Below are 23,419 nucleotides of genomic sequence, written 5' to 3'. Positions count from 1 at the left end.
ATAAACGACTAGCAAAGGCCAAATAAGTTCAAGCAAAACAAGAGCAACAAGGAAAATAAAGAAAATCCTAAATGCTACTTAAAAGACTACGCTTTAGTAGCTTGGACATCCCACGACTACTTGGCCGCTACACCTTCAGCAGCCGGAACGCTCCCAGCAGTGGCATCATCCGGCGCTTCACCCCCGGCTGCTTAAACTTGGGCATTAACCTCTCTGACTACTTCACTAATGGAAGCCTCAAAAGTAAAGGCAAACAAGTCTTCCTGAGAAATAGAGAAGGTCTCGAAACCTGGAGCTCAGCCTTCTCACTCTTCAGCTGCTTGTTCTCCTCAAGCAGACCAACAAGGATGTGTTGCAGCTCACCCAGTTCTTTCTTCAAACTTTCGTTGATATTAAGTACACCTTGAGTTCCAACACTTGGGGTTCAAGCCTATCAACGATTCTCTTGAAGTGGATCACTTGATTATAAGTAGCAATCAACTCTTCATCCCTTGCATAAGCAGCAAAACGAAGCTCAGAAACTGCAAACTCAAGATCTTGAATATAAGGTATATAACATTCAATCTCCTTCTTTGCATTTTCATACTTAACTTGAATCACGTCAAGCCTAGTCTTCAAGTCAACAATCTCTTGGCGAGTGGTCTCAAGCTACAGAGAAGTGGAAGCAGAAATATTAAACCCCTTCAAAGTAGCGAGCTCAGATTCCAACCTCTCGATCTTCTCGGTGGAAGAATAAGCTTCGATTGTCATAGCCTTTGCCACCTCCTTGGCAGCTTTGGTATCCTCTTGGTCAAAGAGCATAGACTCGGCTATCAGAATAGCCATTTTCTGCATCATTGCAAGTAAAGCAGTATTCCTATACTCGGCCGTATGATTCGTAAATAAACTTAGGCAAACAATCCCTCTAACGTCATCGACAAACTTGGCACAAACGTACATGTCTTCAAGAAGATTTGGTTTCAAAAACGCATAAATCTCAGTAGCCTCCCCAGAAACAGGCTTAGTGGATTTCTCACAGCTGCCCAAGTGAGCAGTCTCTTCCTTCCCAGCAGGAGAATCAGTCTCAGCAGCAAAGGGAGTGGGTCTTGGCACCACTTTAGCAACAGAGTCTACCTTATCGCTCTTCATAATAGTAAGCCTCTCCAAAAGTGAACCAGACTTAGTTCCTAACGGACATCTTGGTACAAACTTCGGCATTGAGGGCATAACAGAACTTCTACGCTGAGCAATCTTATCAGTAATTATACTAGCCATTCTCGACATGGCAGACACCACATGCTTAGATCTAGTAGCCTTATTTTTCTTCCCATTGGAAAAAGTCATGTCAATCATAAGTTTCTTGGCAGCAGGCGAACCCTCACGAGCAGCGGAGGAAATCTTCAGTTTTTTGTCAACCAACATTTCTTGAGCAGTAGGGAAGATATCTTCTTTCCACCTTCATTCATAGTAGGCTTCATGACATTAATCAGACGAGCCAAGGCATTCGCCTTGATCCTCTTTACCTTCTCTCTCGGGAGCAGCCCACATTTGTCTCGGCGAAGAGAACTAAGTAACCAACACCATTCACAGTACTCAGCAGGGGAGCTCAACCCATACTAGATTTGTCCTCATTTTTTCTCTCAGACTAGCAGGCAAGAGGCTTGCATGCCCAACATTCTAGTAGCCCATGAGGCCTGCGACCTCTTCATTTCTTTCAATCGCCGCCCTGGCCCGCGTTAGGTCCAAGAGCCCAAAGGACATTAGCCATGTGGCTCGCCTAGCACTGCGCCCCAAGGCCACAAACTGAGCCAACTTCTAGCCTCTGCCAGTTGATGTGACGACTCGTCCCTAATTTTACGTTTTTATTAATTTTAAAAGCATGAATTTACGAAAATGCCCTAGAGGCAAGAACTTTTACTTCCGTTGACCATCACCTAGAGAAATGTATGACTTATTCTTTTAGCTTATCCTTATAGTGCTCATCACTACGAACGTGTTGGCGTGAGCGGAATTGAAATCAAAGCTACGGTTAAGTTTTTACGAAACATCGAATCCTGAAAGTAATCGAGTAACATGTGGGGACCGCGCCCCATACCTCCACCACTCCCCGTGCCCATTTTCTTCCTATTTTCCCAGGCCTAACATCTCCCATTTTCTTTCTTGTCAACTTTTTCAACTCTCTCACTTTCTAATATTTTATTTTTCTAAAAAACACTATTTTCTCTCTTTTCCTTATTTCTTTCTCCCTCTTGAAACTCTCTTTTCTCTGCAACAAGGAAAACCAACCCCAAATCTTCACTGTTCGAGCTTAAAAACCTTACCATTGTGTTCACCTTACCTCCACAAACACAACTATACCAATCAAACGAAGAATGGACGAGTTTTGACTCGCCAACTCGAAAGGTCCGAACTCGGACGAGTTGAGTTCGACTTGTTTTCAACCGAGTCACGATGTTTTAGGACTTGAGAAAGCCTCTATGCAACTCCCTAGGGTCCCTAGTCAAGGTTTGAGGAAGCTTTGATGTGAAACAACTCGGTTTTGAGAAGTTCAAGTTTGACCCGTGCCTTTCGAGCCAATTTCTGTCCAAACCACGATGAGTTGACTGGCATGCAAGGTATCAATCTCTTCGTCTCCTTAAGTACTATAACTTTCCTTTTTGTTTCACCCAATTTCGTTGAGTAGTGAAGAAGTTATACTCATTTGAATCTTACCCAGTTTTCGGCGAGTCTGACGACTTTCGAGGTGTTTTTCGGCCAAACCACGGCTAGTTAGACATCGTCCAAGTTACCATTCTCTTTGTATCTTCGAGAACTATAACTTTCGTTTTTATTTCACTCGATTTCGTTGAGTAACGAGGAAGTTGTAAACGTTTAAAGGTTGTGTAGCCCTTCCTCTCCCTTTGGGTCTGGCGACCCATATGTTGGACTCGGGCCAGGCTTTTAAGCCATACCCTTTCAAACCCAGGCCCTTGGGGCCAAGTAAAAGAAGGCCTTTGGCCCGTGACTCTAAACCCAAACCCATAACCCTTTTAACTCTTTTGTTTTTATGTTATTTGTTAAATTGAAGGCCTAAACCCCAAACCCAATTCCTAAAGCCCTAAACCCATTTAGTTTAGGCTGTTAGGCTTCGAACCCTTAAGTCCAACCTATTAAACTAACCCAACCTAATAACCCTTAACCCAAATGAAATATTCCATTAAGGAATATTCCATCTGTTAGAGAATATTCCGTCCTTTAGGGAATATTCATCCTGTTGACTTTTCGGAAATTTAAGCGGGACCCTTCTTAGGGTAATTTGACGTCCTAAATCCATTTTTGACGTCTTTTTTTTTGCCCAAATTCAATTGTTATAGTATAGTTTTATTAATTGTACATTTATATGCTTAGGGGCAATTATTAGTGGCGTTTCCATCTTCGCTAAGTTACATGGCTCGTTAGCGGCGAAGTATCTGTGAGTGGGCAGTTTATTTATACCTATACATATTGATAGTTTCCCTAAATGCGTAGTTACTTCATTTTACGCCTATATTGCCTAGTATCATTATTGTGATATGAATTGTGATAAATGTTGTTATATGGTTAAGATATTACTGTCATGACAATCATACATACTTGTATACATGCTCATCTTGCTCACCTTGGATCCAAGTTAGGTGTCAGTCGTGTCGGGTAGATTGCATTAGGCAATCCGACTTGTATGTGACCGTGCTTCTACAACAATCTTCGCGTGATTGTAGTACTAGAGCGCATTGATTACACCCAGTCCTGTCAGGTAGAATTGCCTTAGGCAGTTCCGACTCGTGTGCTAGCTTAGATGATGAGCAAACTACTTATAATTGATTATCACATGTTTATATTACTTTGGCATTTGATATATCATGACTTGGCATATTTATGGTTATATTGTTGTTATATTAGATTACATACTTACGTAGTATGTTTTGAGGAAACTATACTTATTTTATGGCGAGGGGTTAGTATATTCAAAAATAAAGGTTTTCGTATAAGCATTGTTTTGCTGACCCACTCAACTTGTTTTTCGCCTCTCCAGGTTTAGTAGCGGTGTTTACGTGTATACGAGGATTCTAGCAAATCTCAGGAGATGGTTACCTTCAGTGGTATAACCCTCATCCTATTTGCTATACCGTCTTATACTCTAACATTACGTGTGAAAAGGGTTCAATCCCGCTCACCCGCTCACCCGCTCACTTTTTTGATGAGGCACTTTTAGGTTTAATTTATTCACTTTTTTTCCACATCACTACACTTTATGGCTTCATCACCTTTCAGGTATCGGCCAGCACAACTCGATTTGGAGTTCAAGTAGACATTCTGGGTCGGGGTGTGTCAGCCGACGTGCCGCACCACCCCGACGGCTGCCCAGCGACAGCACTATCTAAGAAGAAGAGAAGGAAAATTAAAGTTTTCTTACCTTGGTGCGGCACGAAGAAGACGAAGCAAGCAACGAAAGACGATCCTTTGCACGGGCAAGATGTAGAAGATTGCTAGAGGAGAGGGAACAAATATCCTCTAAGCTCTCTCTCTCTTGTAGGGTAGAATAAATCTTTCTCTAAAGTTGATTTAATAATCCACTTAAGGTGAACTTAAATAGGCTTTGGGAGAAATTTATTTCCCTTTCCTAGAATGATTTAATTTCTAATTAAAGATGGAATTTACGTCAAAACATGAAACAATCCTAAGTTTGCCAAAACAAGAAGATCTTTACACCTGCTGCCATTTTCGGCGAGTAGCCCAACAGGTGTGGGAGCATTTGTGGAGCCAAAAATAATCAAGAGGTGACACGTGGATTTTTGGGTGAAAATGATAAAATTACCCTTGAGGCACATTGGAATTCCTACGGGTTAGCGGTGGACAATCATCCCTCAATCAAGTCAAAAGTGCCTAAATAGGTATTTATTTATAACCTATTTCATCAATCCCTCATCATATATTATCCACAACGTAACCCATAAATAATTAATTTTTTATTATATTAATCAGCTAATTAATTGATTAATTATTCAATTAATTTGCTAATTAAACACAAATCATGAACTTGACCCACAAATCCATCCAAGTGGCCGGTCCATCTCCTCCCAAGGTGGCCGGCCACACCCCTATATAAATACCATCATTCTCTCCAAAACGGAATTCCAATTCTCTTGCTAAATTCTTTAAATTCTCCAAACACTTTTCCCTTAAAATTCTAACTTTGACATTGGAGATTCTTCGGCTAAAGCCCCTCCCATTCATTGTGGGCGCGTGAGGCTCTTCGTCTTGATCTAATGTGTTATTTGTTTTGTATGTGCAATTTTATCCAAGAATAAGGATGAAGAAATTTACATCCACAATTAAGTCATAATGATGCAAGTGACGCTACAAAGAATACTTTTGTCTAGTGTTTTTCTGCTAGGTCAAGCATGTGCTCGTGCATGTTTAAAATCACACGTGATCACCACACATTGTTTTATTCATATCCTATCACCTGTTGACATGTGCAATCACTATGAGATGGCTACAGCTTAACGACTTTCATCAAAATATGCACACTCTGAGTTGAAATTTTTGTGTGGTTCTGATGAAGCTTTCAAAAGACCCTAGGTCAGACACTACACATTTTCATGGTTTAGAGAAATTATCTGGGGATATCTCAGAAATCATGCTCATATAAACATTGGAGCAAGTTGATCCCATCTTTAGAACCTTAGGTATAGATTTATTCCAAACTCCCTTATTCTGTTAATGTTCGATTAAGAGAGATTTGTGCTGTTATTGAATTTTCATTTGCATATCATTTAAGTTGCATTCATTCTTTCGTTGGTGTTACAAGTGAAGAAGCTCAAACTTGAATCGTACTCTGTATCTGGCAACTATGCCAGCAACAAACAGTCCCAAAGTAATAGACATATTGTATATACACATAAACTGATCATACATATAAGTGACTAACATAACATAATATTTTGCATATATAACATACACCAACACTGATACGCATATTTCTTCAATGACTACTTGGTCATATTGCAATGAATACCAGAACTCACTACATTTTTTGACATCTATGTCATTAAGAGTAATAATACATACACCCACAGTTCTCCCATGCCTCACAAACCAATTTCACACACACACACACACAGAGTACATACACACATCCACAGTACATAAACACAGTACATACATACATACACACACCCACAGTATACATACATACACCCACAGTTCCCATGCCTCACAAACCAATTTCACACACACACACACACACACACACAAAGAGTACATACACGCACCCACAGTACATACATACATACACACACCCACAGTATACATACATACATACATACACCCAGAGTTCCCATGCCTCACAAACCAACTTCACACACACACACTCACATACACTCACAGGACAGTTTGTTTGTCCGTCCGACATTCGAGAGTGAAAGACTGAGAAAGAAATTGGGAAATTGGGAAATTGGAAATATGGGGGACTGGTTGTTTGTTGTTGGTTGATGGTTGATGGTGGAGGAACGACGATCGAGAGAGATTGGAGAGGAGATGGACGGCAGCGAGAGATCGAGTCTGAGAGAGATTGGAGACGGTTTGAGAGACCGAGAATAGTGAGAGTCTGAGAGAGATCGAGTGGTTGAAGGGAGAGAGGGGTTGGGGGGGGGGGGGGTGGGGGGCAGTGGAAGTCAAATCCATCAGGTGTGGCCGACTCCATGTGAACTCGGATAAACACCGTACCGTATAACTGGAAAACCGGTTCGGTTTTGCACCGTACCAAAGTAAACTGAAAAAAAAAAAAAAAATACCAAACCGATCAGTTATTTTCCGGTTCGATACTGTAACTCCTTTCCGTCCACCGCCCCATTTCCTTTCCTTGTACCAAACACCTGTTACGTGTCAACTGCACAAGCATCGACTGAGGAAGAAGCTGATTTAGCAACTAGCAAGTGATGCTAGCATCTCTCAAAAAAGTGGGACACGTATAAAGAAATAGGCTAAACCGACAATAAACGGTAGGATAGCATTCAGCACACCAACTGCATCGATAACCGTTGATTGAAGTTCCATGTTTCTTACCATATTTGCCCAACAAAATATCCAAAATATCTAAAAATAGAAAAAGAAACAAATAGCGGATATTAATAAAAGATATTTCCAAGTTCTTCCATAAATGGGAAAATTCATTTAGCGACCTTTCCTTTCTGGAACAGCCTGCAGCGCCAACTCTCTCTCTCTCTCTCCCTCCTTCCTCAGTCTTCTCCTCTTTCCAAAATTGCTCGGAAAATTTCCAGTGCAGACCTAAACTTCAGAGGTAAAACCCCCCAACGAAGGTGAACAAAAGAACCAGAGGTGAACCCAGTAATTAGTTTATCTATGTTTTTCATTTCTTTTTTTTTCCTTCTATTAATGGTGAATACTAAATACTCTAGGCTTGTCTGGCAGTTGATTGTGGTTGGTGGGTTGATCTGTGTATTATTTTACTTATTTAGATCTGAGAAATGTTAGGGTTTGAGGTCAATAATCTTAAAATTATCAGAAACCCAGAAAATATATTGTAGTTTGTGAGTTTGTGAAACATTTATATATATGTGGAAATTTAAAGTGATTGGTTTATTTTATTTTATTTGAATTATTGTTTCTGAAGGGGGTAGCAAGAAATAGAGAAAATGAAGATCAAGATAAAAAAGATCGACTACTTGCCGGCAAGGCAGGTGACCTTCTCAAAGAGGAGAAGGGGGATTTTCAAGAAAGCTGGAGAGCTGTCGATTCTGTGTGAATCTGAAGTTGCTGTTATCATCTTTTCTCAAACTGGCAAGCTCTTTGATTTCTCAAGCTCCAGGTACCAATACAACACCCCACCGCGTTTTCAGTTCTTTCGAATTTTCCTAACTTGAACAAATATAACTAAGTACATAACTTGACTTCTCTCTCTTTTTCTGTGAGAGAGAGAGAGGGAGAGAGAGAGAGAGAGAGAGATTCAGTCATCTGGGTCAAAATTATATATATATATATATATATGTATGTATGTATGTATGTAGATAAGCCATGCATGTAATGATCATTTACAGAAAGATACACTAGATGAGGTACAGAAGAAAGGCTAGAGAAACCAAAAGCTTTCACAGAGTGAGAGAGGGAGAGGAAAAAGGAAAGCTATCTAGAATATTCCAGTTCAGGAAACTGGGGCGTACTTTTGATTTTGACAACTTCTAACTAGGTGTCCAAGTTTGAGAAACAATTTATTAGTTTTACGTGCTTTCAATATGTGAAATTACTTGGTGATGCTGACTTCTCTGCTTTTCATGCTAATAAACAATTAATCGTGTCTGGCGTGCAGAACTCTGTAAACTAAGAGTAACTTGTCTAGGGAATTATGTAATCTTATTACAATTTTACAGTTTCATAGTTTATCTAGTGAACTCTGTATATATAAGAGTCACCTATCACAAATTGGTTGTAGATAATAATATCTAAAATATTATTGGGCTTTATGAAAAGAAGGATATAGTCTTTTAATTGGATACACGGTGTATCTATGCCAACTTCAACACCTGATGTTGGGTTATGTTCCAATAGTTGTCCATTCTCCCCACTAAATTAAAATACCTATAAATGAATACGGTGAATTTGCGAAGGACTTAAACCACGAACATCAATTATATATGCTTTGGATTTTTCTTACTAGGAATAAAGTGATATGATGAAAACTTTGGGAATTCATCATATAGAAGCCTTGAAGATCCTTTCAGAAGGAATCTGTATGCATGAGTCAAGTAGGGAATGAGTGGTGCAGCTATGGCCATAACCTGTTTATTCATATGCATGCATGAAATAATGGACGAACTTGACTATACTTGCAAGATTAATATGTAGATATGTAATTGTGGAATAAGAATTTAGATAAAGTTGTGCTTTGTTTTAATTACAAAAAAGTAAAAGTCTCTACACATAGTAAGTGATGATGTAATTTTTATTAATAAAACTAGAAATACCATTTTAAAGTAGCTCCTTTAACCTAGAATGTGTTAAATAGGATTTAGTATATCAATATGTGAGCGTGCATAGAAAAGAGGCTCTTGTTGTAGGGAATCTGTGAGCTTGCACAGAAAATATGCTCTTATTGTAGGGTGGTGTGTATTAACTTGTCTATTGCGTCAAAAGAAAATTCTTTTGAAGCTAGCTTCTAAGCAGTTGATACATCTATTTGCTAGAGTGTGAATAAGCTTTTTGTCATCTAGATCTTCCTATTTTTACTATTTGGCATTCTTTACCTATAACTTTCCGAGTTGAATACATCAATAAGGAGTCGTCACGTATTAGGGCCAACATACTCCCACGTATAGAAAGGCCTTTTTAGGCCATCAAAGGGTCCACCATCGGCAATTCGAGCTGACCTCATTGCCTTGGTTGACTGTGATGAATGACTGGAAAAAGGGACATCATCGAAATCAATCAACTTGACTAGGCTGTGGTCATCACCACCTAAGAACCAAGATGAGTTGGTCTCATTCCCCTTTGTTGATAGCCATGCCATAGAGAGTGATAAGCTGATCATGCATGTCAACCGCCGGTAAACCTGAGCTGAGTTACTGTTGTTCTCATTGTTGATTACTTGTGTAATGGGATAGCAAAGCTTTTGCTCCACCCAACCCCTCTGATTTGCAACCTTATGAGCTCTTGTATCAGTTTTCTAAGATTTTGTCTCAGTTGTTTTGAGCTAGTGTCTCAGATTTGGGTGCTATGCCCATTTTGTGGTTTGTTCTTGTTTCTGTTCTTCCTCCACTTGTTTCTTTCATCCTTGCAACACCCACTCCATCTTCTTCTCTAACCCCCCCCCCCCCCGACACCATATATTTTCCCTCTTTCTGTTCTTTCACTCTTCATCTGTAGATTTTTCAATTTATGCTTCCTCTTTGCCTCAAATTGCTGTTGGTGCTCATCCGCACCCTTACCACATTTGTGGACTTCATGCCTACGGTGGTCTGTCGCGTGGATTGAAGGTCAATTTTAACTCTTTCTTTGATCGAATGAGAAATGACACAGGTTGGCTTGAGTACGAAGCTTTGACCCCATCCTCTAAGATCTCTTGTCGAGGCTTGTTCGTTGCATCTTCCTTGTTTAACTTTTAGGGGTATTAGGGTGCCCATTAGCCTCATTTTTAAAGAATTGTATTCAACAATGTGATCTTGAAGTTCTCTATGCGCTTGGAGATCTTATATGCTAAAAAGGTTGTAAGAAGCCTAGTCTTCTTTGTGAAGAAGTGTTTGAGATCAATAAGTGACTATGACATATCATTGTGACTAGGCAACTTTGTTGTTAGTAGACAATTTTTTTCATGTCTCCTTATTGTTACTTGATATGAATGATCTAAAATATCACAATTATTTCATTTCTCCTTATGATTGCTTGAAACTAATTAATATGAAGTTCCAAGTCATTTGAGTAGATCTATGGAAGAGATTTAGTACAAGATTGTATGTAGTATGATTAAAATAATTAGTAAAACTTATCAAATATAACTTGTAAGGATTGTAAAGTTATACCGGGATAGAGCTCGGCTAATCAACATCGCTTGTTGGTGATGGATGTACATATCCAAAGAGAGAAAAAAAAACAAGACCTTGAAGTGCCCAAGGACTAGATGGTGGAATCTAAAAGGAGAAAAACAAGTCATTTTCAAAGAGAAGGTAATCACCCAATATGTTTGGAATAGAGGGGCAATCTAGCCAAATGTGGGATTCCATGGCTAGTAGTATCCGAAAAGTAAAAAAATGGGTATTAGGAGAGTCCAAGGGTTTTTCTCCACACCAAAAGGAATCTTGGTGGTGGAAGGAGGATGTACAGACAAAAGGTTAAGGCTAAGAAGGAATGTTGTAAAACCTTATACAAGGATATGACCGAAAAAAACGGTGAAAGGTATAGAATAGCGAAGAAGGAGGCGAAGAAAGATGTGAGAGAAGCTAAACTAACAACTTTTGACGATATGTATAAGCGACTAGATACCAAAGAAGGAGAGTTGGATATCTATAAACTAGCTAGAGCAAGGGAAAAGAAGACAAGAGATCTAAACCAAGTGAGGTGCATCAAGGATGAGAATGAAAAGGTTCTTGCTATAGAGAACGCGGTCAAAGACAGACGGAGAGGTTATTTTCATAATCTTTTCAATGAAGGACGGGAAAAGATTACTTCTTTGGGGGACCTTTTCAATAGGATTTTGAAAACGAAGATGCCAAATGAGTGGCGAAAGAGTATTTTGGTGCCTATCCACAAGAATAAAGGCAACGTACAAAGTTTCTTGAACTATATGAGTATTAAGTTAATGAGTCATACAATAAAGCTTTGGGAGAGTAATTGAGCATAGACTGAGGCAAGAGACACGAGTCTCGAACAACCAATTCGGGTTCATGCCAAGACTCTCAACCATGAAGGCAATCTATCTCTTACGAAGATTGATGGAATGATATAGGAATATGAAAAATGATATGCACATGGTCTTTATAGATTTGGAAAAAGCGTATGATAGGGTTCTAAGAGACATTCTTTGGAGGATTTTAGAGAAGAAAAAAGTACGAGTAGCATATATCTAAGCTCTAAAGGATATGTATGATGGAGCAAGGACTACCGTAAGAATTCATGAAGGACAAACCGAAAGCTTCCCCATAACTGTAGGGTTACATCAAGGCTCATCTTTAAGTCCTTACCTTTTTGCATTGGTAATGGATGAGTTAACAGGACATATTCAAGATAATATTCCTTGGTGTATGCTTTTCACAGACGATATAGTGTTGATATTCCTTGTGACCTATAGCCTAAAATCCTCCCTTAGTGTTGTTGGTTACTTGTCAACTCTCCACCATTTTTGTATCCACTCTTGTAACTCATGTTATGTTAGAGCAAAATAAAAAAAGTAATGAAACTACCAAATACTCCAAATAAGAAGCACACTTGATAAAAAAAACAATAATAAGCGTAAATTTACTTCACCTAAAAATAAAAGAAATACTAAGCGACTGAGGCTTGCATTCTTTTTCATTTAAATACGAAATACTACAATATTAAAGGTTTATAAGTGTAGGTTTTAAACATTGTGCAAAGGTTCCTAAGTTTTGATGTCGAATGTGTTTCTTCGTTAATCTTTTCCTAACAATTTGCAAGCATAAAAAATATTTTGAAAACTTTGGGCCATTTTTCTAAATCTTTAAATTTAGTTATTTTTTAATATTAACTATTCTGTATATGTATAGGATATGTGAATGTTATATGTATTATTAAAAATGTGTAGATAATGAGTACTAAATATTAAAAGTACGCACGTAAGTGTATTGTATCTCAAAATTTCAAAAAATTCATGTAATTTAAGACATACAGAAAACAAAAGTATTTTTAAAAAAGATGTACATTTCATTGACAAATTCAGGATAGGTAAACTTCACCAAAAAAAAAAAAATAAATAAATAAATAAAATTCAGGATAGGTAATTAAGCAACCCACCAAAAAGTGGCCATAGCAAATTTGATTATTAAAGCATATTTGCAATGATGTCCGAGTTGATGTTAGGTACATTTTGATATGGGCATCCAGACCAAGCAATAAGGCCTCCAAAAAACTTTTGGTAAAAGAGTTAGTCCCCCTGTTTTAGGAAGGCAACGGTCAAGTAAGGGCAATGAAATTGCCTTAATTATCCACTATAAACAGTAATTGACTTTACGTAATTTTGTATTTTTTCTTTATGTTTTATTGGCCTTATCCTCTATATCTCATTATTTATCAAATAAAGTCTAATTCCAATAATTTATTTCAAATACAAGGAAAAAGCATAGCATTTTAACGAACATAATTAATTTTAATCTGTGTTTTAAAAACGTGCCTTAGGCAGCCTCGAGGGCAGGGTGGTAGCTATTTCGCCTCTTTTGTAGGAGTTGGCAAAAAACACGTCCACGCTGCAATCTAACGAAGACAAGGCCTCGGTCTAATTGCCCTCCCCTTTGGGGACCCGTGGAATTGAATTTCTTGGGTTACGACAATTCAACCTAAATGCCTAGGCATCCCATGCCTTGTTGGACTTGCTCTAAGAGCAACTCCACCGTTGTTTATTACCTTGGGGATAGACAACCCAATCCCCTCTCCTCGCCTCCCTAAAACACTCCAGGCACTTGAACAATTGGACCCAAGGCAAGCCCGATGGAGAAGTCAGGCAATAATCACCTACCCCAGCACCCTGCCTATGTGTCATAAAGTTGTCGTCAGCCACAATTTAAATTATTAAAAATTATTGAAAATTGTAAAAAAAAAACTATTTAAAAATATAAAAAAATTATATATTTTCTTTTTTTATAAAATTACAATACACATAACCATGTTCTTCCAGTTTACACTACATTTCAATATTTTTGAATACATTCAACTAATCTTTTATTATTATTTGAAATTAAAAATAAAGTTATTTGTATTATTGTATAAAATAAAAATACTAATATTTTAATATGAATTGTTTGGGCTATTTAATTTAGGAATGGAGATGCACTTGTGCAATTGTGGTTTATTGCAGGTAATTACTGTTCATTTAAGGGGATTGAGTTGCCTATTGCCCAAGGAAGCCTTCCTATACTGAAAGTGCTCTAATATTTTGGGCCTTTTGGCTGGTTGGTTTGCAACAGACTAGAACCAAATATCTCCAAAGTGATAGTTGTTGAGGCTGGTTAATCTTGATACTCCTAATTTGGATTAATTGGTGAAGAAAGTTGTTTCACTATAAAACCAATTGGTTATATGGAAAGTAGCCAAACTTACTTATAAGCCCATGCAAGGTTCCTTCTTCTATTAATGTGAGACTCATTCTCAACACACCCCTCATGTGCGACGAATTTTCAAGCCTAACACGTGGACAACATAACGGGGTGGCATAGAGCGCGTGTGGCCGTTTGGCTTCACAAGTGGAACAACCTGCTTTGATACCATGAAGAAAATTGAGGTTCCACCATAAAACCAATTGGCTATATGGGGAGTAGCCCAACTTACTTATAAGCCTAAACAAGGTCCCTCATCTCATTATTGTGGGACTCATTGTCAACAATTGGTTCTTCTGATTTTTTTTGTTTTTTGCGTGATAAATTAGTTCTGCATGTCACTGTGCATGATGTTTTGGCTATTTTATTTTACAAGTTATTTTTGGCGTATTTTATTTTAGAAGTTATTATGTTTGCATGCATGTTCAAAGTGGTTGATTTCAGTATCAGTTTTTAAATTACTTTTTGTAAAAAAAAAAAAAAAAAGAAAAAAAAGAAAAGATTAAACCAGAAAAGAACAGAGTAAGTAACAATTTCGTACAAAGCCAAATATAGCATGCATGTACTAATTTATTGGGCTTGTTGGAAACCAGAAAATATGGAAATTGTGTTACATTTTTTTTCTTCTATTGTTATTTTATCTATATGCTTAGTCACATGTATTAATTTATCTTTCTGTCTATTTTCTTTTGTTGAATTTAGTTTTCTGTGTCTAAAAATTTATCCTTTTATGTTGTGAAGCACCAAGGATGTGATTGCAAGGTACAATTCACATATCGGTGGGGAAAAATCGGATCAACCCACGATTCATCAGCTACAGGTAATTGAGTTCAAATTGGTTTTCTTTTTCCCATCTTAATTGCTCTTTAATTTCCATTTTTAATGGTATAACAAGTAATCATTGCTTTAACATAATAAAAATAAATAGGCGTTAGGCTTGTATAGTTGTGTCATTAGTTGGTATTAATTTGAATCATTGAGGTTTTCTCACGGAAAAAAGTTTCATATATTGGCTGAAGAATCAATTGTCCCAAAATATGGTTGCTTGGTAATGACCTGGAGATTGCTACATATTGTAAATCCATGCTCTAGTATGTTTCAGTAATCCATCTTTTGCCGTTTTTTCTTTCTTTCCTATGTATGAAGGAAACATCTTTTGCCATAAGAAACTGGAAACATCCGATTTTTTCCTATTCTCTTGTTTATTTTTGGGCCTGATGTTTATAAGCTTTTCATGTGACAGATTAGATTATGTAATGACGGTTCGGTATAAACATGTTTCCCATTTAATTAGTTGGAGAAAGAAAACAATATCAGGCTGAGGAAGGAACTTGAGGATAAGAGTTGCAAGTTGAGGTAATTATAATTTATTGATTTGCTTGTAAGATATATGGTGGTTAATTAAGCTGGTACGATCGTGTGATGAGAGTGCTGAAATGGTTTGGCATGCAACAGGCAGATGAAGGGTGTGGACCTTGAAGACTTGGATCTGGATGAACTACAGAAGTTAGAAAAATTGGTGGAAGCAAGCCTTGGCCGTGTGATTCAAACTAAGGTATGTGCTAACTACAAATTTATTTTGTTACAAGTGAATACAGGTCATGGCTTCTAAAAACTAGGTATTCCTCAGATAGAGGAGCAAATTGTGAGGTTTAATGTGTATTATTATGCAATAATTCGGAAGATCTTTTTTTTTTTTTAAATTAGTCTTTGTTCAAATATCGTTGTTGCAATGAATTTAAGACAAATGTCTTAATTCTGTTTAAGTAGGAAGTTTGTTATTAGTACTCTATAAAAGTAACATTACACTTCTTCCTCTATTTTTTTTTTCACAATGATGAGTGAACTCCTGTTTTAAATAGATCAACACATTTTGCTTGTAAATATCTGTTTTAATCACCGTGTTTAATCAAAGGGTTAACAAATTTCCAATCTGGCTATTCTTTTGCCCACTATTCTAAAAATCTCCGCCTAGGCGCTAGCGGTTGGCCACTGCTTGATTAATTCTTAAGCGTTAGCAAATTAAGAAAGGGCGTCTAGATGTCCTTAGGCGTCCCCCCTAAGCCGCCTAAGCGCCCTCTTAGCCCTCCTAGGTCGCAACTCTTAGTTAGATAGAAAATTAATAACTTTTATTTTGGATTTTTTTTTGTTTAATAAATTGTGAGGAAGTTGTTGAATATTTGGATGAATACTCATTATATGCTTGTTCTTTATATTTTCAATATGTTACAATATTTTAATCTGTCTTTTTATTGTGTAATTTATAATTATGTTTTTTTGTAAGTATAAATAGGTACTTATTTATACGATATATAATACATATCCTTAAATCTACCAAAACCTCGCCTAGCCGCCCCCCAACATAGCCTAACTAGCGCGTTTTTTAGAACTTTACTTTTGTGTGCATATCTTTAACTTTAGACTTTGGTCAATTTGAATAAAGACTTGACCTTTTCTCTTTTTTGGTTGTAAGGACTCAATGTAATTATTTTTCGTACTTTAATTAGGTTATTTTACTAGAGACATTTTGAATATATGTCTATCCAGAAACATCGATCTAATTCCAAATTTTTCATTCATTTCAGGAAGAAAAGATTATGAGTGAGGTTATGGCACTTGAGAAAAAGGTTTATAGTTAAATAGATGATTGTGGTTTGTGTCTATATATGGAATAACCACAAATATATACAATAGTCAAGAATTTCCAGAAAAGAAAATAATAAACATATATTAAATTTAATTATTATCAATGAATTTTTAATTTGTTGTCCTCTTCCATGTACTGACTATACATGCAGGGAGCTGAGCTGATAGAAGCTAACAACCAGCTAAGCCACAGGGTAAGCAACTACCACCAAGAAGTATATTTCTCCTATATATTTTTTTATTTAACGAAAAATGATATCTGAAGTAGTAAATTAAATCCGGGCGATTGTTTTCTTTGTTGTTTTCGCATATGGCAGATGGTGATGTATCCCAGAGGAGATATCGGACCGGAGGCCATCCTGGAGTTGGAAAACCTGAATAATATTGGAGAAGAAAGCATGACATCTGAATCAACCACAAATGTCACCACCTGCTCCAACAGCTCTCTTTCCCTTGAAGATGATTGCTCCGACATCTTGTCTCTCAAACTGGGGTGAGGTCCTTTTACTTGCTAATATATATGCTATTTGATTTTGGCTTCTGCTTTTGGCTTTTGCGTTTTGAGTATTTGGTGGTACGATTGCGAAGAATAAAGTTAGTAAAATACTAGTGTAGACATTATTTCGGTGAAATAAATACTCATAAACACATTACGATTTCGACATGTCAAGGATTACGTGACTTGCGCCATATGTCTCACAAATAATACACATGACATGTGACTCATCAAAACCTAAAGTCATCAAAAGTGTCACGCATCGATCTTTGGTGGAGTGTGATTACGAAATTATCTTTATTAATTCTTTAATTAGTTTTAATTTAAATCAAACAAATTAATTGATTAAATTTTAAACAAAGAAAAATACCAAAATAAGAATGTCCAAATTAAGGATGAAATGTGATTGATTTATATGATTTAAATCAAAGATTGTTGATTAAATCAAAAGACTATTTGATGAAGTCAAATCACAAGCCTGAATCAAGTCTCAGTTCTTTCGTCAATTAATCAAGTTCAAAATCAACACCAAATCAAAGACTTAGGGAGCCTATAAATACGGGGCTACAAGATAAAAAATTCTTTCTCACACATACATCCTCACCCTTAGACTCTTTAACTCTCAAACACTTTGCACATTTAAAAGATTCAGAAAGCTCTCTGCAGTCTTCGCCGCACTTGTGAAGAATCATCAAGCATTACCATAAGTGCAAGTTCCTTCATCGCTACAAGCCAAATTCTTATGACATTCGTAGTTTGTGATCAAGCCATTATGACCCTTGGATCAACAACCCTACACGCACTACTTATGTTAGAGAATCAGAGGATTGAATCAGAGCACTAGTGTGTCATCAGCCTAGCCTCGGTACCGAAGCATGCTTCTCCTGCACGCGGGGTTCTTCGGGGTCAAAGAATTCAAGTGAGCGTTCGTTATCGATTTTAGATGCGGACTAAAGCACGAGATTGTACTGCAGATCACCAAGCAATGATGATCGCCAGGAGACTTCGCTGACACTTTCGACGTCAGCATGAGAGTCTTACTTTGGTTATGCAAGTTATGACTACCATAACTGCCTCTATGAAGAGAAGCTTGCACAGATGAACGAGACAATTACAAAGTTGACAAGGACCATCGAGGAGAATGATATGCAGATTGCCAACCTCACGAACAAGTTGGAGTTGCAGCATGATAAAGAAGTTAACCTTAACCCAAAGAAGAATCAACATGACGAGGAAACCAGCGAGAATGAGGCACTTTGTGATGACAAGGCTTTATCGATGAGCTCTATCTTCATCCAACAATTTTAGGACATGATGGTAAACACCATCGGAGCACAATACGGAGGTGCTTCTTTGGGATACACTAATATATTCCAAACCATACACCAAGCGAATTGATAGCTTGTGAATGCTGATATGCTACCAACCTTCTAAGACCATGCAATTTGACGAAAAGAAAACTTGAAGCAGTTCGTCGAAACTTGCAACAATGTTGGGACGGAAGGTGACTACCACATGAAACAGGTGTTTGTTCCTTGAAGGGCAATGCATTCGAATGGTACACAAACCTAGAGCCCGAGCCATAAAAAGTTGGGATCAGATGCTTGAATTGTTTCGACAACATTCTTCACCAGCATGATGGAGCTTATAAATATGAAGCAGTGGAATGAAGAGCCAGTTGACTACATCATTCGATGGCGCTCACCAAGTCTCAACTGCAAGGACATGTTTTCAGAGATACCTGCGATCGAGATGTGCGTATAGGTTTAGCATTAGGGATTGTGCTACATTGTCCAAGGCATCAAGCCCAAGACATTTAAGAGCTTTAAGAGCTAGCTTCCTGTGCCTATGACATGGAGTTAAGCATCACTAATCATGGAAGGAAAGACTCGATCGCTGATTACAGTAAAGATAAATTCGTCGGGCAGAAAATAGACAAATCTCGAAAAATGGCTACCAAAGAAGCAATGGCGGTCAACACAACTTCCTTAAAAATCTCTACTTGAGACAAGAAGAAAGAGGTAAAGCAGAGCGAAACTTTTTGTGACCAAGAGAGACATAACCGCACTTTAAATGAGCTAAAAGGAGAAGACATACTTGTTCCTGGCTTTGGGCGGTCGCCATGCTGGATGATCTGCTCGACAAGAAGGTGATTGAATTGCCTAAGTGTAAATGACCAGAAGATATGAATCGAGAGTGAATGATCCGAAGTACTCCAAGTACCATCATATCGTCTGGAGTACCATCATATCGTCAGTCATTTGGTGGACAAGTGCGTTATCCTTAAGGAATTCATCCTTGAAGCTCACTTAAGAATAAGGGATTGAGCCAGACATTAAGGAAGCGGCAACGAAAGACACTACAAGCATCATGTTCGAATTCTTTGATTATATGCTTTTCTACATATTGCCAAGCAAGCCATGGCCGCAGTCGTTAAAGGTAAGTCTTAAAGTGGTAAATGCATGCAAAACGAGCACCATGGACAAAGTAACTTATCTCAATGACATGGACCTCACCAACGGCGAGGAAGGTGCGTAAAACTCAATTGCAAGCTGTTTAACCAAAGAAAGAAAGGCAAAAGGGAAGTTCTCATCGAAACACTGAGAATACCTGCACCAGAGCAGCAACAAGGACGAGAAAACTAGCTCGTAAAGAAGAGCCAAAGGTTCGTTTGCCTCGAACTCTTGTAGTCTTAGACGAATATTTTTCCAAAAGTTCCTTCAACAAAGCTCAACCACAGCCACTCGTTACATGATCGAGGGAGAAAAGTATTCAAATGGCGTTCTACCAAAAAGCAAGAGGAGATTTATGCACAAATAGAAGACTTATCTCTGCACTTTAGTGTGGAAAAGGTGTTGTAGCTCCCTGAAGCAGAACGAAGGGAATTAGTGGAAGTTTTGATGAATCTCAACACTTAGTCTTTGAAGATAGGCAAGGTTAGATATCTAGGGCTTCGATCTCATGAGTGCGGTATGTGTTACGCTATATGTGCTGCCATCAACTTAACCGAATAATATCTATTGCTGGGGTTGAAACCACACAACCGTTCACTCTTCTACGTAAGAGAACAAAACATAGGCCATATGCTCGTCAACGAAGGTTCATTTATAATCATTCTGCCAAAATCATCGATAACAAATCAGGGAATCACAATGGACAAACTATCTTGAAGTCGCCTTCGAATCTAAGGTTTTAATCAAGGCATGCAATAGGCATGATTAGGATCGAGATAGTAATATGAGAACTAAAGTTGAATACGCTGTTTCACGTGATCGATCTTCCATCTACTCTTAGGGAGACCTTGGATTTATGATAATGGAGTTGTACCTCAACCCTGCATCAGTGTCTAAAGTTCAATAGAAATGGAGCGATGAAGATACATGCTGATAGTAAGTCATTCACCGAAGCAGTCACATTTTGCCGACGCCAAGGTTTACATAGATGAGGAAATGGTATATGAGGCTTTCCTCATGAAGATTCAATCAACAGGCAAAGCCATGCCTGAGTAGGAAAAATAAGCAATGTCTCATCTCAAGAAAACTAGCAACAAGTAGCCAGAGCGCTCAATGTCTGAGAAGAGCTAATGATTCTCAAAGGGATCATTAGTGTGGAAGTGACGAAAGAAAAGAAAGAGCTGAAGTCCATTGCACAAACTTCGGTATTTGATAGCTTGATCGGTTCAAGATCTCGAGCTTTTGTGTTGGACCGCATTGAGCTTCTATGCTTAAGAGGTTGACTAGCCCTCATTGACATGAAAGCGTGGTTAGTTATCTTCCACGAAGGTCAGCCTTGGATAGACTTGAAGTCGTAAAAGAACCTTCTAGGAAAGAGCAGCCCCAGTATCATAAAGAAGAAGACATGTCAAGCTAGCCAGGGATGACGAAATTCGTCGTGCAATCCCTTCACACATGAAACGTCATTTGACATTATATTTGAGTTCAGAGTAAAAAAGGATGACGAAGAAATGGTCTAGGACGTCTACCATGTCACGGTCGAAGACGTTGACAAGGAAGAAGTCTTCGAATAAGACATTAAAGAAGCTCCATCACAATTCAAGGATGAGGGGCAAACAACTATTGATGACTTGAAGGAACTCAACTTAGGCATTAGTGAAGAACCAAAGCTCATCTTTGTTGGTGCATTTTTGAGTTCGAACAAAGCTGAGATTGATAAATTGATCGAAGCAGGTTTCATTCGGGAGGTCAAATGCCTTGTATGGATCTCAGATATTATCCTTAAAAATTCAAGGTAACTCTATATTTGCGTAAACTATCAAGCAACACTACATATGTCAATTTGTCCATCTCCACAAGGCAACTCCTTACAACATTCCTGGATTCGAGACCAAGTCTCTACGATCCTCGGATCAACAACCCTACACATATACTTTGCAATTGGGAGATCGAATTAGAGGATCAAAATTTTGTATCACATATTGTAACCTAAACTTACATTAATACAAATTAATACTTTGTAGACATTTTTTTTTTCATTAATCGCAAGAAATTCATGTTCACATCTAGGAAGAGATATTATATTTTGCTATCCTAGTGCGAAGGGTTTGTTAACTTACCATGGTTTGTTCTCTCAAGCTTGATTCATATCAGCATGATCAGGTCGAATTTTATATACATCACCATTTAGGGAAGGTCTTAATAAATGTCGAATCGAGCATAGTCCATCTCCTTTGTGGCGCGGCGGAAGCTTGTGTTCAAATATACTAATGGTATTGCCACGCCTTTTGTTTTTTTTGTTTTTTTTTGTTTTTTAAACAAACGATATTATCTTTACTAAAGGGATGGGGGAATGGGCTAATCTTCATAATGAGTGAGCCATGGTAATATGATTCAAATTCGCCATTGGCAAAAATTGAACCTAAAACATCTCACTTACAAGTGAAGAAGAATACTACTAGACTAGTAGATTTAATATTGTAGGTTTTTTGTTTTGTTTTATCCCGTGATTACTTAATAAGAGAAAATAAATATTTGGAAAGATTGACTAGTTTGTACCAAAATAAATAAAAACCGACTAGTTGCAAACTGATTATTGAATTCCAATTTTTTCTATATATTATATTTTTACATGAATATGTTTTTTTACCACTTCAGTAACAAAGCCCTTGCCAAATTAAGAATAGTTTCAATATATTTCAGTAATATAGGTGGATGGTAAAAATTAGTCTAATATAACAGAGTGATCCTCGGGAAAATCCTTTTTTCTTAATATCCATTACTGTCCTTTCATCCGGAGCTGCCGTAGATGGGGGCTCATCATGCTATACTCCCGATGAAGGGAAAATGAGCACGGTGTTTTGGTGTGTAAATACATAGATTAGCTCTAGTGCTCATCTGGGCTTTTCCTTTTTTCTGCACCTCATGTTTCTTTGGTCCGTTTGGCTCCTTTCCTCACCCAAAAGGAAAAATTTGGAGAAAACCTAAGGGAAGTAGTAGAGGATAGCACAGATTATGTGGTATCCATCGATACTAAAATTGTTTTTGTTTTTCTGAAAGTATTATTATCTGAATGGTCCAACCTACTGCTTTAGCATAATGGTCTAAAAATTCATCATATTGTAAAATATTATACAACCAATTTCATCACTTGCAAATATTTATTTCATCTTATGTAAATCATCTCATGTCAACTAGTAGTCTAATAGATTGTTAGAGTGACGATCACCGTTATTCAATCGAAAATATGGGATAAAATCCATTCCATAGTCTCGACTTCTCAAGCATATGGCATAAAATCACTTGCATGATTTCGTACGAGATCACAAATTCATGATGTTCGTAAGTTTTATTGTACTGCTAGTATGCTTTTATTCTTCAACATCTTCAATGAAATTGCTAATCAGCTTCGTATTCTGTATTTTCAGTCTTCCGTAGTTTCCCTGGTTAAAAAGTGGAGACAGATGGGAAGTTGTACTTCCTTAACTACTAAATAAAGTCGAGTTATTGTAAGATATGACTGACTTGTGTGTTTTAACTCGAAAACAAATTGGAAGGCATTTCTGTGTGAGTGTGACGGTGTGTTATATGTAAAACTATATTTGTGTATTCCATGCAGCCAGACATTGCTGTATATTAAGTTGTATTGTATCCAAATCTGTGTGGTAAATGCAGGCCTACTAATTCAGACTAGTCCAGTTTTGGGTTGGGGATGACAAGCTAAGTTATGAATCTTTCTAATTAGGCTTAAATAATCATTTGTCCCCTAGAACAAAACCCGAGCCTCATTGTGTACCTGAATGGTTGATATTTAACCTCCGAAACTTACATTTGTGTTTCATTTTGCCTTGTTTTCTTCAACATCTTCTTGGCCGCGCATGAAATAATGAGTACACGTCATCCATTTTGTAGATAGAATTATTTTAAGAATGTGATTGTATAAACTTAAAGTAAGGTTTAATCAAAATTTGTATGTGATTAGTATAAATAAGGACACAAAGCCAAAGAAAAAATACACAGCCCACTACCAGGTATATGCCTTTTTCGGC

The 23,419-nt window shown here is 37.6% G+C and overlaps 1 protein-coding gene across 5 annotated transcripts; it reads left to right on the top strand.

Annotated features, from left to right (window-relative positions):
* The first annotated feature begins 7,139 nt into the window (after nt 1-7,139).
* Nucleotides 7,140-23,063, top strand: LOC103403995 (MADS-box protein AGL24-like). 5 transcript variants are annotated; one of them, XR_003768718.2, is made up of 10 exons: nt 7,158-7,338; nt 7,634-7,828; nt 14,517-14,595; nt 15,070-15,131; nt 15,231-15,330; nt 16,361-16,402; nt 16,574-16,615; nt 16,739-16,914; nt 21,510-21,643; nt 22,799-23,063. XR_003768718.2 is itself a non-coding variant. In XM_008342855.4 (9 exons), exons 2-9 carry the CDS (start codon nt 7,656-7,658, stop codon nt 22,806-22,808), a joined length of 684 nt encoding a protein of 227 aa, XP_008341077.2. In that variant the 5' UTR covers nt 7,145-7,338; nt 7,634-7,655; the 3' UTR covers nt 22,809-23,063.
* Nucleotides 23,064-23,419: the final 356 nt, after the last annotated feature.

This window comes from Malus domestica, chromosome 15 (assembly GCF_042453785.1).
Source record: "Malus domestica chromosome 15, GDT2T_hap1".
Taxonomy (NCBI): Eukaryota; Viridiplantae; Streptophyta; class Magnoliopsida; order Rosales; family Rosaceae; genus Malus; species Malus domestica.
Note: the sequence above shows the minus strand (reverse complement) of the source record. Positions and strands in the feature narration are given on the sequence as shown.

Excerpts from the sequence above, each read along its gene's own strand:
- LOC103403995 (XM_008342855.4), top strand. The coding sequence starts at position 7,656 with ATGAAGATCAAGATAAAAAAGATCGACTACTTGCCGGCAAGGCAGGTG. Across the intron at positions 15,331-16,360 it reads GCCGTGTGATTCAAACTAAG|GAAGAAAAGATTATGAGTGA; the intron begins GTATGTGCTAAC and ends CATTCATTTCAG. Across the intron at positions 16,616-16,738 it reads ACAACCAGCTAAGCCACAGG|ATGGTGATGTATCCCAGAGG; the intron begins GTAAGCAACTAC and ends CGCATATGGCAG.